Source organism: Geotrypetes seraphini, chromosome 1 (assembly GCF_902459505.1).
Source record: "Geotrypetes seraphini chromosome 1, aGeoSer1.1, whole genome shotgun sequence".
In the NCBI taxonomy this organism is placed as follows: Eukaryota; Metazoa; Chordata; class Amphibia; order Gymnophiona; family Dermophiidae; genus Geotrypetes; species Geotrypetes seraphini.
In genome coordinates, this window is record NC_047084.1 from 165,693,012 (window position 1) to 165,713,048 (window position 20,037).

Genomic DNA, 20,037 nt, shown 5'->3' on the forward strand with positions numbered 1-20,037 from the left:
GAAATTTCTCGATCATACTTTAGCATTTCAAGCAGCTTCCCATGATAAAGAATTTCGATTGTTACTGCTTACAGCTTGTTCCTATAAACACATTAGAACTCAATTGAAAACCTATCTTTTTTTCAAAATACTTGGTTAAATAACTTCTCTTGTTCTTCATGATATTGTTTATAATCTTTTGTAAACCGCATTGAACTTACGGCTGCGCAGTTAAGAAGCACGATGTTATGTTCTAAATTGGAATATAATATGTGGCGGAACATATTATGCTTGTTTAGTAAGTAGGAAAAAATGTATGCAATAAAGTTGTGCTAGTATGAAAAAATTTAGGAAAATATGGGATTGTTTACTTAATTCCAAAGAATAAATGTTATTTAGTTTAGGTCAAGGGTAGGCAATTCCGGTCCTCGAGAGCCGGAGCCAGGTCAGGTTTTCAGGATCTCCATAATGAATATGTATGAGATGGATTTGCATGCACTGCCTCCTTGAGATGCTAATCTATCTCATGCATATTTATTGTGGATATCCTGAAAACCTGACCTGACGCTCGAGGAACATAGAGAGAGAGGAGACATGATAGAGACGTTTAAATATATCACGGGCCGTATCGAGGTGGAAGATGATATCTTCTTTCTTAAAGGGCCCTCAGCCACAAGAGGGCATCCGCTGAAAATCAGGGGTGGGAAATTTCATGGCGACACCAGGAAGTATTTCTTCACCGAAAGGGTGGTTGATCATTGGAATAAACTTCCGCTTCAGGTGATTGAGGCCAGCAGCGTGCCAGATTTTAAAAGGAAATGGGATGCACATGTGGGTTCTCTAGGGAGGTAAAATCAAGGGGGGTGGGCAGACTTGTTGGGCTTTGGCCCTTTTCTGCCGTCATCTTCTATGTTTCTAAGGCTCCGGCTCTCGAGGACCGGAATTGCCTACCCCTGGTTTAGGTTAATATATGTTCCATTAGCCAACCAAATGTAACGTTTCTGTATGTGTCTTATAACTGGTTTTTACTTTAGATGCGCATTGGTCTGCATTCTGGTTCTGTCTTCGCTGGAGTGGTTGGTGTTCAAATGCCACGTTACTGTCTATTTGGAAATAATGTAACCCTTGCCAACAAATTTGAGTCCTGCAGTGTACCACGGAGGATAAATGTCAGTCCAACTACTTACAGGTATGCACATGTTTGTATATTATATATCATTAAGACCTCTGTTGCTTTCCTTTTTCTTTATATTTCTAAATGCTGTAACACAGAGATACTCATGAATATGTATCGCATGACAAAAAAAGAAGTTACAGACATCCTGCTGTCTGCTTTGCCTATCATTCTCATTGGTTAATGCTCAACTATTTTTCTTGCTTGGTCTTCCATTTATCAAGTTTCAAGTTTGTACTTTGTGTTTGATATACCACCCATCAGTGCAGCCATCTGAGCATTTCACATTTAGAATATTGTGTACAATTCTGGAGGCCGCACCTTCATAAAGATATAAAAAGGATGGAGTCAGTCCAGAGGAAGGCTATTAAAATGGTGTGTGGTCTTCGTCATAAGGCGTATGAGGACAGACTTAAAGATATAAAAAGGATGGAGTCTGTCCAGAGGAAGGCTACTAAAATGGTGTGTGGTCTTTGTGATAAGGCATATGGGGACAGACTTAAAGATCTCAATCTGTATACTTTGGAGAGAAGGCGGGAGAGGGGAGATATGATAATAATAATAATAATAATAACAACAGTTTATATACCGCAATACCGTTAAGTTCTATGCGGCTTACAGAAGATTAGTGGAGTACAAGTTGAGTTGACGTACAAGTTGAGTTAACTTAAGGGATGTGGGAACAATGGGGAGAAAAGGAAAGAGAGGGGAAGGCGGGAAGTGGGTCAGCTGTCTAGGTATTTCAGGAATAGGTGAGTTTTGAGGCGTTTCCTGAATACCTCATAAGTGGTGGGCAATAGAAGTTGTTCTAGGTCTTTACCCCATAGAGCAGCCTGATGTGAGAGAAGATGCTCATGATAGAGACGTTTAAATACCTACGTATTGTAAATGTGCATGAGTCAAGTCTTATTTGAAAGTAAACTCTGCAATGAAAGGGCATAGGATGAAGTTAACAGGTGATAGGTTCCGGAGTAATCTAAGGAAATACTTTTTTACAGAAAGGGTGGTAGATGCATGGAACAGTCTCCTGGTAGAGACAGAGACTGTGTCTGAATTCAAAAGGGCCTGGGATAGGCACATGGGATCTCTCGGAGAGAGAAAGAGATAATGTTTACTGTGGATGGGCAGACTAGATAGGCCATTTGGCCTTTATCTGCCATCATGTTTCAATGTTTCTAGTTTACAGTCTAATCAGGTACTCTTGAGTATTTTCTTATCTGTCCTGGCAGGCTCACAATCTAGCTATGGTACCCGGGGCACTGGAGAGTTAAGTGACTTGGCCAGGGTCACAAGGAGTGGCATGGGACTCAGACCTACAACCTCAGGGTATGGAGGCAGCAGCTGTAACTACTAGGCCACGCCTCACATCTCATTGAGATTGATATGATATTAGTGATATTCTGAGATTTAAAGGCAGGGAGAAATTTAAATTTGACATTGTTATTTTATTACATCGCCTCATTGAGAAATTCAAAGTTTCAAGTTTATTAGGTATCTTGATGAATCGCTTAATCAAACTTCAAAGCGATGTACACATTAAAATTTACATTTGTTAGGTAACAGTGCAATACATACGAATATTTAAAAAAAAAAAAAAAACTAAATTACACTGTTAAACATACTCTTGACATTAGGTAAGGAGGGGTGAAATACAATTCATTAAAGTAAAGAAGAGACATTCAGGGAAAAAACACAAGGGTAGTAGTTAAAAAAAATGTAATAAAGTACATAAAAAAATCAGTTTGCAAAGGCATCTTTAAAAAGAAAAGTTTTTAAGTTTTAAATTTTCCGAATTCTTTCTCCTCCCTTAAAAAAATAGGGAGGGCATTCCAAGTCTGAGGTGCAGTACATGAAAAAATAAATTACTGTCCTGTAATATCTGAGTTATATATGTCATGTGTTTTAATATTATGTATGTTTCTAATGTGAACTGCTTAGACTTAAGCGGTCTATAAATTTTTTAAATAAATAATATACTGCACAAATGTCAGCACAGTGGTTTATTTACTATTTATTTATTCATTTCTACTCCTCTTATATCTAGTTAGATTCCAAGTGAAACATGCGTAAACTATAGAAAACGTAGAATTTGTATCTGCTTTCATGTAAGGCAACATTTCTGATGGTAAAGGCAATAGATGGAAGTGGGCAAGAAATGTCATGAAGACTCAGCTTTTTGTAATGTTAATTTTTATGCTTTGTATGTTTTTTATGGAAACCGTCTAGATATAGATAGTATATAAATGAACAAAATTCTTTATAATTTAACCTAAACGCGCATGCACACTTAGGGTTTTGTGATCCCTGCCGCCGTGCTGTCTGCCTCCGTGCCGAATTCGATTTCTGGTGCATGGGGTGGCTTGCGGCGTGTGGGGCGGCTTGCGACGGCGGTGGCAGTTTGACTCCTGCGCTGCCACCGCCGGGATTACTCATTATGATTACTCATAATTGGAAAAACCATGATAGGATTAATTTTACTTTTTGGTGGGTAACTGTGTGTACTACGTATAAGTATGAAAGGAAATTGGCGGAACATTGGGGGACTAATAAGTCCTTTAATGATGTATGTAGTCCGTTAACTAATTTTATTGCATTATAATTAGGGTAATGTTTCTTTCTTTCTTTCTTTTTTCATTAGATTCCTTGCACATTTACTCTGGCACATCCTGATGTCATCAGGGACGTGCCAGAGTAAATCAGGGTAGTAGAAGGCCCCAAAGCAGCGTGTGTAGAGTGCTGCACACGCTGCTGGAATTGGCTGGTTTGTCAGGACCGTGGGAAGGAAAGGGGGGGCAGTAAGGGAGCCGGCCAAACCACGGGAAGAGAAATGGGAGGTAGGGGAAACGCTGCTGCTGAACAGGGAAGTGGTGTGGGGGGAAGGGAAATGGAGGGGGAGGGAATGTTGCTGCTGTGGCTGCTGCACAGGGAAATGGAGGGGGAGGGAATACTGCTGTGGCTGCTGCACAGGGAAGGGGGGGGAGAGAAATGCTGCTGCATAGAAGGCAGGGAGAGAGAAAGATAGATAGAAAGAAAGACAGACAGCGGGAGGAAGGGAGACAGAAAGAAAAGAAGAAAGACACAGGGGCAGAGACACAGAAAGACAGACAGACAAAGGGGGCCAGGGAGAGAGACAGACAGAAAGAAAGACAGCGGGAGGGAAAGAGAAAGACAGAAATAAAGACAGACAGACATATATTCTAGCACCCGTTAATGTAACGGGCTAAAATACTAGTTATTTTAATAATCAAGATAAGGGGAGAAAATGATTGTTTATTGTAATATTTGTATAATTAATAGTATGTTTTCATGCTTGGTCTCGCAGTGTCTGAGCCAGGGTGACTTGTCTTTGGCGATCTGGACCAGACAGCCTCTGTAGTTAAAATGGTGGTAAAGTTTCTCTTTGTTTTAATATGATACTTAGGGCTCCTTTTACTAAGGTGCGTTAGCGGTTTTAGCGCACGCTACAATGTCGCACACGCTAGATGCTAACGCCTCCATAGAGCTTGCATTTGTATTTTTCGTTTAGCACGGGGTTTGCGCATGCTAATCTTCAACACGTGCTAAAAACACTAGCGCACCTTAGTAAAAGGAGCCCTTAGTTTAGCAAAAAGTTCACTGCTTGATGCAAGTCTGTCTTGTCTATACCCCTTTCCTCTCTTGCCAACTCCCGACTCTGTCCCTTCTACTTTGCTGCGCTCTATGCCTGGATCAACCTGCCCAACTTGGTACATCAGACTCCATCTTTGGCGGCATTCAAATCGAAGCTGAAGAACCCTAACCGCTTCAGACGTTCATCACAGAGGAATAGCTAGTGGGATAATTAAATTTGCTGATGACGCAAAGTTGTTAAATTGTGTGAGGATTGTGAAAAATTGCAAGACTGGGAGTCTGGGCATCAAAATGGCAGATGATGTTTAATGTGATCAAGTACAAAGTGGTGGATGTGGGAAATAGGAACTTGAACTATAGCTATGTAATGCAGGGTTCCATGTTAGAGTCACTGCTCAGGAAAAGGATCTAGGTGTTATCATTGAGGATAAATTGAAACCCTGATCTCAATGTGCAGCAGTGGCTAAGAAAGCAAATAGAATATTAGAAATTATCAGGAAAGTAATGGAAAACAAAGATGAAAATGAATATAATACGGCCACACCTCGAATACTATGTGCAATTCTGGTTGCCGTATGTCAAAAAGATATAGTGGAATTAGAAAAGGTACAGAGAAGGGCAACGAAAATTATAAAAGGGATGAGACGACTTCCCAGGAGGAAAGGCTAAAGCGGCTAGGACTCTTCATCTTGGAGAAGAGATGGCTCAGGGGTGATGTGATATGATAGAGGTCTACAAAATACTGAGTGGAGTGGAATGGGTGGAAGTGAGTTGTTCACTCTTTCCAAAAATACTAGTTTTAAAACAAAACCAGAGAAAATATTTTTTCACACAACCTGTAATGAAACTCTGGAATTTGTTGCTGGAGAATGTGGTGAAATCAGCTTAGCAGGGTTTAAAAAAGGTTTGGCTAATTTTCTAAAAGAGAAGTCCATAAGCCATTATTAAGATGGCTTGGGGAAAATCACTGCTTATTCCTAGGATAAGCAGCATAAAATTTGTTTTACTACTTGGGATCTAGCTAGATACTTGGGACCTGGGTTGGCCATTGTTGGAAACAGGATACTGAGCCTGATGGACTTTTGATCCGTCCCAGTATGGCAATTCTTATGTGCTTGGGATTTAAAGGTTGCTTTTATTTAGTTCAAATCAGCAGTAACTCAGATCAACTAACAATATTTAGTAAGGTCAGATTAAAGAAATATATAAAAATTTAAAATCTCTGTGTGTCAGTAAGATATTATGTTTAATGTTTCCACACAGTCAAAACCACATATTTACTCTAGCCTATCCCTTGTTTACTGAATAGACTTGAACTTTGCTAGTTGCTGTCAGGCTAGTACTGCTCCAAAAAAGAGTCTGATTTAAAAACAGATTTTCCCTGTACCAGCATTTCTTATGTTAGTTCAGTTTGAATAGAAATTTCTCACCTCTGCCCAGGGAGAGATTGTTGCTCCCCCCTCTGATGAGACATTCCTTCTCCATGGTACAGTTTTCCAGTCCCCTCGGCAGGGCTGGAAGCCACTAATTCTCTCTTATATTCTGTCACTTTCTTAAATTATATCACTTTCTCATTCCGGCTCTCAGTCATATTCAATTCTCGCACATTCTCATTTTCATTCCCCTAATATCCAGGAAACCCATTGTTATATAGAATTTGGCTCCATAGTCATTAATGGTAAGTCCTGCCATTGGTTGTTGACAGGCTAACATGGAAGTAGTAGAGCTTGACAATTCATGATTGGTCCAGTTTAATGAGGCTTAAGTCATGGGAATTGGTTTTATGTTGCAAAGGCCTAGTCAGCTTAAGCATACACAACCAATTCAAGTTCAAGTTTTATTAAGTCTTGATATTCCGCTTGACCTTTCTAAGCGGTTTACATAAAACAAATTTAAAAATTAAGCAAAAATTAAAAAGGGATTAGACGTGCATGATTAAAATATTTGATTTCATGGTTGCCTTAGCTATCCACCATATTGTTTCCAATTGGAAAGACAATTCTAGGCTTAATTTTTACGAATGGTGGAATCACCTTTGTGTCATCAGAAAGTATGAGGAAATAATAACATTCAAACAAAATAACATAGCCAGATTCACAAATATTTGGACCCCTCTTGAGGAATATGTAAGGACTCATGTAAATCCTAATTAACTTTACTTTGTATATTAACTATACTATATTTTGCATATTATTATGTATATTTTGGTATCTGCAGTTTATTATTTTGTTTTATTCTTATACTTTTGTATTTGTAAAATTTCAATAAAATTTCAATTAAAAAAAATATTTAAATGGGACAACTGCATGAGACATAAAAGGGAACAGGGTAGGATTACATCTTTAAAGAAGAAGGTTTTGAGGTTACACTTGAATTCTCTGATAAGCCCACCAAAGGGGAGTCTCAGCAGATCTGCCCTTTGACTACCTTCATGGGTATGCACAATTATCCCAGATCATCCTGACCTAAATGCTTTTCACCACAGGTCTTCTGTCACATGATCTCACCTAGAATAAATAATCCTGCCCCTCATTGCAATGTTTTTCAGTATACCACCTTGCATCAATAATGCTGACAGCTTAACTTTCCTTAAAAAATACAGATTAATTTTTATATATTTTCTAACTTCCAAAGATGAACGTTCAACTGAAAATGCTCCTTAATATATGCTTCTTGCATATGATCAAATTTTGAAAAAAAAAAAAAAAAAAAGACTCTCCAGTGAGTCCTGATATAGGAATGCTGTAACAGGAAGCACTGGACATTTTATTATTAATGCTGTCAGGACACTTGGCAGGCAGAGATATGCAGTCATCTTGCTCTAAAATAAGACTGATTCTGGGAAAATATGAGAAAACTCATTTTTTTCAGAAATACATAGATGGATTTCCCAAACATTCTTTCAAGCTGAATAGAGAATATGAACTTACTGTGGCTCCTTTAATAAAGGGTGTTAAGCCTTAATGCCATTTAACGCATGAGAAAACACTCACCATAAAGCGCATTAAAGCGTTTGGCAATACTTTTCCCTTTTCTGTGTGCTAACCACACATTGATTTTTTTTTTTTTCAAATATTTTTTGGGAGGAGGCATGTCATGGGTGGGGAATGGGCGTGGAAGCAGCCAGCTGGTGCAGTTGCATTAGCATGCCCTTTCCCCCCCAATTCTGCATATGGCACCTTCAGTTGTGCAAACCAATCGGTGCCCATAGCCAAGTTAGAAACATAGAAACATAGAAAAAAGCAGCAGAAAAGGGTTATATCCCACCAAGTCTGCCCATTCCAAGTATCCCCTCCCCTGAATTTACTCCCTTAAAGATCCCACGTGAGTATCCCATTTTCTCTTAAAATCCGTCACGCTGCTGGCCTTTATCACCTGGAGTGGGAGTCTGTTTCTATAACCATAAAGCCCTATGACCTCACAATGCAGATGTAAAGAGCTTTAGCCAATAGGAAGAGGAGATGCAAATGTTAAGAGCCTTAGCCAATAGGGAGAGGAGGAGATAGTGGATGCTGTGGCCATTTGGCCTTTATCTGCCATCATAGAAACATAGAAACATAGAAAAAAGCAGCAGAAAAGGGCTATAGCCCACCAAGTCTGCCCATTCCAAGTATCCCCTCCCCTGAATTTACTCCCTTAAAGATCCCACGTGAGTATCCCATTTTCTCTTAAAATCCGTCACGCTGCTGGCCTTTATCACCTGGAGTGGGAGTCTGTTCCAATGATCCACTACTCTTTCGTTGAAGAAGTACTTCCTGGAGTCGCCATGAAACTTCCCTCCCCTGATTTTCAGCGGATGCCCTCTGGTGGTCGAGGGTCCCATGAGCCAGAAGATGTCATCTTCTGACTCGATGCGTCCCGTGATGTACTTGTACGTTTCAATCATATCCCCCCGTTCTCTTCTTTCCTCAAGTGAGTACAGCCGCAATTTTTTAAATCTTTCTTCATACGTGAGATCCTTGAGCCCCAAGACCATCCTGGTGGCCGTTCGCTGAACCGACTCGATCCTCAGCACGTCCTTTCAGTAGTGTGGTCTCCAAAACTGAACACAGTGTGCACACAACTTAATTAATTGGCCTAACAGGCCCTAATAATTGGCAAATAAAACCTCATAATGAATGCTAATTGGCACTAATTAAAAGTTATGGGCACAGCTTGGAAAGCATGATTCTATAAAGAGTACACACCAATTTACATTGCGCAGATTTGAAAAGGGTCCACGGGAAAGGGAATGGGGACTTACAATCAAAAACATATTAAACTTGATATTAAACATACTGCCTTTTTGTGGCTTTGGCATTCAAAGCTGACATTCAAAGTAATGGGCAGTGGAGGATTAAGTGACTTGCCCAGAGTTACAAGGAGCAGGACTGGGCCCATGGCCTGTGACAGATCATGGGCATTCCTAAAAGTTATGCGTATTAAAGAATACACCTGATCCACACACTTTAAGGCGCAGGTATGTAGGCCTAGTTTTAGCTGGCCTAAATGAGTGTGCCTAAGCTATGCATTACACACGGGCGCTAAGCGCAATTTTATAAAAGGTAGGCACACCTTGAAGAATTATGTTAAGCACTGTTCTGGTTAGTGCCAATTTTTTTGGTGCTATATATAGAAACAGGCTTTAAGGGTCAGATTCTATAAATGGGCCTAACTGTGCCTAACTTTTATGTGCGGTCTATAGGGTTTAGTACAACAAAACAACCTAAAAATCAAATGGTAATCTATTGACAAAATAAACAAATATTAAAGACCATTTGCAAAAAAATAAAAAATGAACACTGATTCTAAATTTACTAAATAGATCATAACCTTTAATTGAACCAATTTAAATATTAACCTGTAGTTTGAATTCTACGGGGACAAGCCTCAGACTTAGGAGTACATCTTTCCCATATTGGGACATCTTCAAGAGAAAATTGAATTATTCCTCTTGCCTCCTTATAACATCACTGGCTAATTCCCCACCTCCCGACCAGTTTATTTATTTATTTAATTATTTAATTAATTAACTTATTTAAAACAATTTATTTAACCTACATTAATTTTCTCATATGAATATCTACAAATTTTATTCCCACTAGTTAAATAGTTTAATCTTTAAAAACTTATTAAATTTAAAAAGGCTGCATTTATTCTTTTGGTATGGGGTGCATATATACTATAACGAATCAATATGCCATCTTTGAAACTCGAGACCAACCCCATTATTCTTGTAACTTCTCCTGGAAATGACCAGAATTCTCTCTGTAATTATCCTGGAAATGTCCAGTTGTCTCTTTTGTAATCCGCCCAGAACTGCAAGGTTGAGGCGGAATAGAAATCAGTAATGTAATGTACTTGATCTTCTCAATTCATCTAATGATTCTTATTCAGGATTATCTCATCCAAAATCCTTCTTCCATTTCATTTCATTTATATTTTTTGACATATCATTTCCTTTCTTAATTCATATATTCTACATCTCCTTCAATTTCATCAACAATTGAAAGTACAGTCAAACCTCGGTTAACGAGTAACCCGGTTTGCGAGTGTTTTGCAAGACTAGCAAAACACTCAGCAAACTTTTGACTCATAAACCGAGCATTGACTCGATTTGCGAGCCCCCACCCGACCCGACCCGACCTTGGGAATCAACAGTATTGCTCCCCCCGAGGCCACCGGCGCTTCTATCATCTCTTTCCCCCCCTCCCCGACTGGCCCTGTCCTTACCCCTGCACCGCCGGTGATAAAAGTGCCTGCCGCCGGTCTTCTGCTGAGCCTTGAGCATCTGCGCATGCTCACGGCCTTCTGGATCTCACCCTCTCCGAGATCCCCCCTGCTGCTTCCTCAATGTGAGTCCCACGAGAACTGAAGGCACGCATTGAGGAAGTAGCGCAGGGCCAGCTGGATGTTGAAAAGATTGCTCCCGCCGGCCGCAACATTGGAGGAGGCAACTGGCAGCCGTTCAGGAAGGAGCTACAGGTACGGGGAACTCGTGGCTGATCTACTAATGGGGTAGCTTATCGACGATGTCTTTAGATAGGACGCCCCCTATAGGGAAGCCATACCCCACTACAGGGGATTGCAAAACCCATATATAGGCTGCAGCCTATATTTGGGGAGGTATGGTATACTGCCTTTCTGGAATAACCAATGTAGTTTTACAAAAACAAACAACCCATCTAAAACCGAATCAAACAAGAAGCAATCTAAAATTGAATAATTAAAAATCAGTTAATAAATAGAGCCAGAAAAAGAATATGGTGCTCACTTTCAAAAGTAGATAGATGTCTCAAAGTGCCTACAAGAAATCTAACCATCTGCTAAAAAGTCCAAATCCCAATTTTGGAAAGTCAGAATTTGTACGTTTCACATTGTAACTCATTCAAATAGCAATAGGGTGTGATTAAGGAGGGCCTTAAAGTAGGACGTCCATGTCTAAAAAAGAGGGCTTGTTTGGCACAGTGGTTAGAGCTACAGCCTCAGTACCCTGAGGTTGTGAGCTCAAATCCCATGCTGCTCCTTGTGTCCCTGGGAAAGTCACTTAATCCCCCATTGCCCCAGGTACATTAGATAATGTGAGCCCCCCAGGACAGATAGGTAAAATGCTCGAGTACCTGAATGTAAACCACTTAGGCTATAAGTAGTATATAAATAAATAAAAATTTAGACCCCTCCCTAATCCCTCAGTGGTTGTTATCTCCTTCCTCTCCCCTGAAAAGGAAACCAAGCTCTATGTCAACTGCAGGTATTATGGTTATTCTAAATAAAAAAGCAAGTAGCTCAGAGGAACAACAGTTACTGCAAATGAGCTGACTAGATGGGCCATTTGGCCTTTATCTGCCATCATGTTTCTTTCTAATGTAGTGGTCTGTAACTCAAAGGACCCAAGTTCAAATCCTGCTACAACTCTAGTAACTTTGTTTTTTTTCCTGGAGCTCTCTCGGAACAGAAAATACTCTACCTAAAGATATACGACACCTCTAAGCCTGATGAAACAAGTCTGTGCATGTTGTGAGATGTCTCAAGGTTACTCATGCACATTTGTAGTTCAGTGCGAGTCTAACATTCCAAGAGACAGGATGTCAGGAGAGTCCTTGTATAAATCAAATGAGAGATTAGAGAAACTGGGCCTCTTTTCCCTTGAAAAGAGGAGACATGATCGAAACATTCAAAATACTGAATGGAATAGACTTAGTAGATAAAGAGACTGTTTACACTCTTCAAGGTAGGGAGAATGAGAGGGCACTCTCTAAAATTGAAAGGGGATAGATTCCATATAAATGAAAGGAAGTTCTTCTTCACCCAGAGAGTGGTGGAGAGCTGGAACGCTCTTCCGGAGTCTGTTATAGGGGAAAACACACTCCAGGGTTTCAAGACTAAGCTGGACAAGTTCCTGCTAAACTGGGACGTACACAGGTGAAGCTGGACTAATTTAGAGCACTGGTCTTTGACCCGGGGCTGCCGCATGAGCGAACTGTTGGGCACGATGGACCACTGGTCTGACCCAGCAGCAACAATTCTTATGTTCTTATTTGGAGCATTGTTCAGTGATAAACTTTCTCACAAAAGAAAGGAAAAAAGCCAAAGAAGATTCGTGAATGCATGACTGCAGTTTATGAGGAGTCTGCCCCATCATCCTAGAAAGTAAAATTTTGGAGAAAGCAGTTTAAGTGGGGTAGAGAATACATTGAAGATGATCCTCACACTGGATGGCCTGTGGAAACAACTTCCACAGAAAATGTGCAAGAAAGTCGAGGATTTAATTTTGTCAGACAGACGAATTAAGGTTTCCCAGATAGCTGAAAAAATGGGCATCTCAGCAGGTTCAGTTTGGAAAATAATTCATGAAAAGTTGAGCATGTCCAAGGTTAGTGCAAGATGGATTCCAAGAATGTTGACGCCATGTCTAAAGGCCACGAGGTTCCAGTGCTGTCAGGAGAACTTTGAGATGCGCTGTGAAGACCAAGTGACTTGTTTTCATTGTTTGGTGATTGGAGATGAGTCTTGGGTCTATCACAGAGATCCTGAATCTTACAATAACCCACTGTGCCACTGAAAACCTTGGATATTTCACAAAAATGCTGTAAAAAACATTACGTTTTCAATAATTTTTTAAATCTTAACCGGTCAGAACACAGCTGTAAGTGTCCCAAGAATGTGTTCCATAGCTTAATTTGTGAAAGCTTTCTAAAAACCTCAGTCTAAAAACCCTGAACCACCAAACAGTCCCATCACATATGGATATAGGTACCCTCCCCACCACAACCCTTCTAGCATTCTCCTGTTCCCCCACCTCAGCCATGCACACTGGAGTATAATACCATTTCAGGAGGGCCTTATAGCCATTCTCCACCAAATGTGTTGCCATACCCAAGGACCTTATATGTCTCCATGTGGTTTCCCACTCCATCAAAGTCAAGGGTCTCTCCAAATCTAACTCCCATGCCACCATGTACTTCAAAGATACCCCCCTTCTTGCACTGTGGTACTTATAAATCTCTGAAATTACCCCCTTTCTTAATACTGGTCCCAATAATATTTCAAACCCACTTTGCCCTTGAAGTAATTCCCTTAACATTTAGAGCTAGAAATATAATGCTTTACCTGCAGATAGGAAAAAAAGATCTCTAGACTTTACCCCAAACTGGTCCTGTAATTCTCCAGAAGTCTCAATTTCCTCCTTAGCCAAGTCCAAAAACTGCCCCCTACACACCAATCCCCTGTCTTCCCAAGAGACAAAAACATTCTCCCTTTACCTGAGTCAAACTCCTTATTGAATCTTAGTGAGGTAAACCAAGAATACTTCCTCCCCTAACCCCTCACACACCCTTAGGGTGGTGTGCAATAACTCCGGATCATCCCCCAATGTGCCTCCCTTTGGTCCCAAGGGCAGATGTAACAGTGGCACCCTGTCGACCTCAGCATGCTCAATGTCCACCCATTGCTTACACTCCTGGGCCTGCCATTCTAACAAAGCTCTCAGCTGGACTGACTGATAATATTGTAACAGATGTGTCAAAGCTAACCCACCTCCCCTTTACTTAAACAAAGGTGTCTACAGGCCCAAATAAACCTCAAATTTTTTCTTTATAGAGATTCCAGTACCTGTATATCTACCCATATGAGAACAGTCTGAAATAGAAATAAAGTTGTGGCAAGATCATCATCTTAACTATTTCAATAAAACCTACTCAAGAGAAAAATAGTCCCTGCCATCTATTCAAGTCTACCTGAATCCTACGCAGAATAGACACATAGCTTAGAACTGGAGATGGCAATTCTTATGTTCTTATATAAAGACATCCTGTGAACTCCCAAGTAAATTCCCAGGTGCCACATGGAGGTACATACCCATCGGAAAGGAAAAACATGTATCAAGGCCTCAGCCATCTCAGCTAGCAAGCTCACATTCAAAATCTTGGATTTGTTCATGTTCACTTGGAAGCCTGATAGCCTACCATATTTGAGGAGTTCTGCAACTACCACCTCTAAGGAACTCTCTGGATCAGTCAATGTGAATAAAAGATCATCGACAAAAAGACAACTTATAGTCCTTCCCATTATCTTCAGCCTCACTAGTACTAATATTCTCTTGCACTTTTTGGGTTAAGGGCTCAATAGTATTGAGAGTCCCTCGGAAGAGCTGAAATGGAGTTGAGTACCATTAACTTTGATGCATCCCAAGGGCCCACTATAAAGTACATAAGAATAGCCTTACTAGGTCAGACCAATGGCCCATCAAGCCCAGTAGCCCATTCTCACAGTAGTCAATCCAAGTCACTAGTACCTGGCCAAAACCCAAAAAGTAGCAACATTCCATGCTACCATTCCAGGGCAAGCAGTGGCTTCCCCCATGTCTTTCTCAATAACAGACTAAGAAAGTGAGGGGCTCGTCTGGGAAGTACTTTATTCCAGTCCAGCATAGAAGGTCCCAGGCTAATGTGCTCCAACACTTTAAACATAAAAGGCCAAGTGAAAGCCTGTCTGTACCCTTGTGCTGTCCCCCAGTGCCAACAAGAATTGTTTAAATCGGTCAGGTAAAATGACACTGCTGGGAAAAATCATGGCTAGAAATGGAGTCCTGAATTTAGGCTGCCATCATTTCCAGTGATATCACTTCCTCCCTCAGTATTTAAGACTTTTAAAATATTTTTTTTTTGCAGGCCCTATGCAGGACCTACAAAAAAAAAATCCAGAAGAACTTACTGCCTCCTATTTGAAGTGCTAAGTGCTGTTAGATCTGCACTATCCACTTAGGGGAAGATTCTATAAATGGTGCCTACGTTAGGCACAGCTAGGCATCCCAGTTACGGACAGCTAGCAACGCCTAACTTAATTCCGCGTGAAAGTTAATTTTTGAAAATTGATTACTGTAGTAATTGACCATGCTGTTAAAAACCGATTTAAAAAATTATTTTAATTGATAATTGAACTTATGCACAGATATCCACGTGGTACCTAACGATGCCTAAATCAAGGCACTCTCCAATGGTAATGACACATACTTGAAAAGTAGATGTGGTTAGGGGTGTAGAAAAGGCATGGTAAATTTAGTCATCACTAGGCATGTGAGATAGGCACCGGTAAATTAGGTCAGGTAAAACCTGCCCTATTATACCAGCGCTTACCTCAAGGATGCTGCCTAAGTCCACTTAGGCGCCGCTAAGTGCGATTCTATAAAGGAATACTAGCAGTTGACTGACAACCCTATAGACCGAATAAACAAATATTAAAGACTGGATGCAGAAAAGATCGCTCCCGCCTGCTGCAACATTGTAGGAGGCAACTATCCAGGAGGGAGGTACAGGGGATATATAGGCCGAGTTAGGTTTTTAAACTCTTAGATAAGCCATGGCTAGTAACATGGGGCGGCTTATCTAAGAGTTTGAAAACCTAAATCTGCATTTCTTGAGGCCTATACAAGGGGGGGGGGCTATATGTGGGGAAATACGGTATACATTTGTAAAAATGAATGAGTATCCGTTACCCCCCTGGAGTGGGAAAGGGGTGTTGAATGGGATTCTAATTGTGTGTGGTGTATGCCTTTTTATTTATGGAGTCCCTTTCTCAACATGATTTATCACTATCCCCCTCTTTTACTAAGGTGTGCTAACCAGTTAGCGTTTAGCGCGCATTAATTGGTTAGCGCACCTTAGTAAAAGAGGGCTTATGTTAACGGGAACCACTGTGGTCTGACCAAGGAGAGGCGGTATATCAATCTTTAAATAAACGTGAACACTTCTTGATTCCCATCATAATGCTCTTCTCCACCCCACCCCCACCCCACCCCACATTTTTTTTTAACGTAGACTGCTGAAGGATTATCCAGGCTTCAGGTTTACACCTCGATCCAGGGGGGAACTTCCACCAAACTTCCCAAAGGAAATTCCCGGGATTTGCTATTTCCTCGATGCCTATCGCCAAGGGAAAAATCCAAAGATGTGGTTTCAGAAGAGAGATTTGGAAGACGGCAATGCCAATTTCTTGGGGAAAGCAAAAGGATAGTGTTCATGTTACAAACTCCTATTGTATTTAGAAAATTATTTTGTAAATCTGTTGCTTTTTGTATCTGTGTAAATGAAAATTAATTAAACAATATATGAAACGTATAAAAGCACTTTAATGTATGTGATAGATTAATAACACCTGAAAGCCAGTATTAAAAAATTTCAGGCGCTATATCACAAACTACTAAGAGAATATAAACTGAAGAAAATAAACATCTGCATTGCATTTTTAAAATGCACCACAGAAACAACATTTTTATACATTATAGCAAACTGCACATCTTAAAAATCTGCATGTGCTGCATTACTGTAGTTTAGACACATTGTACACGCATCATTATCCCCCTCTTTTACTAAGGCGCGCTAGCCTTTTTAATGCACGATAAACACTAGTGCATCCATAGAATATAATGGACGCGTTGGCGTTTAACGCGTGCTAAAATGGCTAGCGCACCTTAGTAAAAGCGTATCATGAATTTAGGAATCATTTTGGTCAGTGGCATAGCCAGAGTCAGTGGTGCCCGGGGTGGTGGCGCCCCTCTCCTGCCATCTTCCCCGTACCTTTTTAACTTCCAATGCGAGGAGTCACCAACTTACTGCCTGCGTCAGGCCCCAGAAGTGACACCAGAGAGAGCGCCGAAGCGGACGCAGGCAGCAAGTTGGTGGCTCCTCTTGCCGAAGTTGAAAAGGTACAGGGAAGGGGCGTGGCAGGAGGGGGAGCGGGAAGGGGCGGAGCAAGAAGACACCCGGGGTGGACCGTTTCCTCCTTACTACGCCCCTGAATTTGGTAAAGTGTGTCCCAACTTAAGTACCTTAATGTTAGGGGACTCGGCTCATATTCTATAATGGCATATTTGTTCGCATAGGGGCCTCTTGTGGTAAAAAGTGGCCTTAGCGGGTCACTTGTCTGTGCTATGGCCATTTTTACTGCATGGGGTAAAATGGTCACTTTTTCTCTTGAATTAATGGCTATGCGCTAATTTTCACTTTAGCGTGTAATCCCTCAGCATGTGAGCCACTATCGGCACTAATCACATTAGCGGTTAGTGAGTGGCACAGTAGCTAAACTAACCAATTAGCACAGAACATGCCTACCATCTGCCCCGACCTGCTCCAGTGCTAAAAAACTAATATCTACGTTTTAGCACATGGGAAGCATGCACTAATTACAAAATTACCATGGGACGACTTAGTCCACCCTACAGTAAGGTCTTTTTTGTTATGATAAGCGCTTACCACAGCTTAGTAAAAGGAGCCCATAATTTGTTATAGAATACTAGCATGACCATTATGCCATGTATGCGCCTAAATGCTGCAGTTGCACGCAAATGGGAATATTCCATAAATTTAGCATGCGTCAACATAGGAACACCAATGACCCAACAGTGCCCCTCTCTTGAGAACACCCCCTTTTGCGGTTATGCATAATAACACTTAGGTATCCAGTTATAGAATAGCGTTTACAGTGGTGTGCGGTCAGGGCCTTCAGGGGATTTGTTACACCCCCTACTGCTCAGCCAATCAAATTCAGATCAGTACTGTCAGGGTCTTCAGGGGGGTTCAGAGAATCTTACCTCTAAATCGTAACCCCATATGGACAACAAACCTCCCCTCTGCAACACTAACAGGCTTTAATTTCACACACAAGCCAATCGCACAACAGGTAGTAACAGGGAAAAAGAAAGGTAGGGAAAAAGAAAGGTGGAGAAAAAGCCTCAGTTCAGCTTCATCTGGCAAAAAACTCCACCTTTCAAGGCTAACCCTGTACTCCAAAATATAGAACCAGTAGAAAAAGCTCTATGGTAGCCTGCAGGGAGATGTTACAAAACACACCGGGACACACAGCCCTCAGTTGTGAAAAAATGGGTAAATCAGCGCTGTAGCAAAGTAGTTCAGGATTCAGCGTGGAACACAGCAAAAAAGGAGAACAACTTAGCTGCTTCGGCATCCAGGATCTCTCAGTCCTTCATCTCCTGGGCCCCGAGGCCACTGAACCCATAGAAACAGACGGCAGATAAGGGCCAAGGCCCATCAAGTCTGCCCACTCCAATGACCCTCCCTATCTATCTTTGTGGATAGATCCCACATGTCTGTCCCATCTGGCCTTAAAATCTGGCACGCTGCTGGCCTCAATAACCTGAAGTGGAAGACTATTCCAGCGATCAACCACCCTTTCAGTGAAAAAGAACTTCCTAGAACTCCCTCCGTTTCGCTCTGGTTGCTGCGTCAGGGGTTTCAACTTCACCGCTTCTCATACGCTCTATCCAGACCCACCAAGCTCTTCAGGCTCTCACACCACTTCACAGATCAATACCAATGCGAGGAGTCACCAACTTACTGCCTGCGTCAGGCCCCAGAAGTAACACCAGAGAGAGCGCCGAAGCGGACGCAGGCAGCAAGTTGGTTGCAGTGTTAGTGTTGCAGAGGGGAGGTTTGTTGTCCATATGGGGTTCTGATTTAGAGGTAATATTATTGGAGTTTAACTGACCCTTTTCCTGAGAGTATATGTATTAGTGAGTTGAGAGAATCCCCAGCCCAAGAGTCCTGTTTACTTTGTTTGATGCAGTTTGACTGGTTGAGCATGCTGCCTATTCAACAAATCAAATTATATCAAGCAAAAAGTAAACAAAGTTTAAAAAGCAGTGCTGTAGAACTGGGGATTCACTGAATCCCCTGAAAGTGTTCACCGCTGAGCGCTTATGTGCAACTTACAAGCATGCCTGCTATTTTACTAACATTTTAGCGCTCAACTACCGCTGTGTCCGATTTGCGTGCCTGCAGTTGGGCACTGAAATGAAACTTACGGCTTCTCTCATAGAGTTACCCCCATAGTGTAGAATTCATGCAGTGTGGTGTTAATTATGCAAAGATCAGTAAGGTTCAGGTTTCCTCAGTCAAGTTCCCCTATAAAATGAAGTTGTTCTTATCATAAGATGTACAGTATATACCATTTTGCATCACTGACTTGTAAGTGCAGTAGTTTGGCATTTGGCAATGTGCTTACAGATGCTCCCTGAACTTTATTCCAACTGAAACAAAGAACATCAGAGTCAAGCAATATTCTTGGAGGTTATTTTTACACTGCATTATAAAAGTCATTCTGATTCTGTATGTCTAAGCAATAAATGTGTACATGTGTTCTCCATTGCCTGTTTCAATGTTTATTGCTACAATTATACACAGTGTAATTAATAGGTTCTCTGCTAGCACCCTAGAGCAAGCAGATTTTGATGTAAGAGTTGTAAACTGTGACTGGGTAAGACCAGAACTTGGGTCAGCCAGAGCCCTGACCTGGGTCATCCAAACCTCAGCCAAGCGGTTGAATGAGGCATGGAGGGTAGAGGGGTGTTTGCATCAAATAAAGAGGTCCAGCACAGGTGTTTAGTGTGAATTGTAAGATGACTTTATTTTCTGGCTTTTTTTTTTTTTTACTGTAGTGCCATTTAAACATACAAACAAAAAAACTCTCAATTGGTGGCTAAACAGCCTGTTAGCCCACCATGCCTATTCACTAGTAAAGCCCCAAGAAAAATCTGGCAATTTCAAACAGCTTGCCTCTGGAGCACTTCTCAGGGTGTAATTATCCTTTCACCCTAAGCATGGGCTTCTTAACTCTTCTATTACCCTTAGTTAATCAGAAGCAGTAATTATTAATTTCTTTGTTACTTTGTTTTGCGAGGCAACACCACATTATCAGAAACAGCTTTTACTTTCCTCAAACATGCTTGATTCCTCAAGCTCCATTTCAATATCCTCTACTGACATTTCTTCTGGCATTTCCAT

The 20,037-nt window shown here is 41.1% G+C and overlaps 1 protein-coding gene across 1 annotated transcript in view; it reads left to right on the forward strand.

Moving 5' to 3' along the window:
• GUCY1A1 (guanylate cyclase 1 soluble subunit alpha 1) overlaps window positions 1-19,393 on the forward strand; it is an 89,117-nt gene extending 69,724 nt beyond the window's left edge. Inside the window, exons 9-10 of the mRNA XM_033941267.1 lie at window positions 1,014-1,168; window positions 16,057-19,393. Of these exons, the coding sequence (XP_033797158.1) occupies window positions 1,014-1,168; window positions 16,057-16,252 (351 nt within the window). The 3' untranslated portion in view covers window positions 16,253-19,393. The remainder of the gene's footprint in view (window positions 1-1,013; window positions 1,169-16,056) is intronic.
• Window positions 19,394-20,037: the final 644 nt, after the last annotated feature.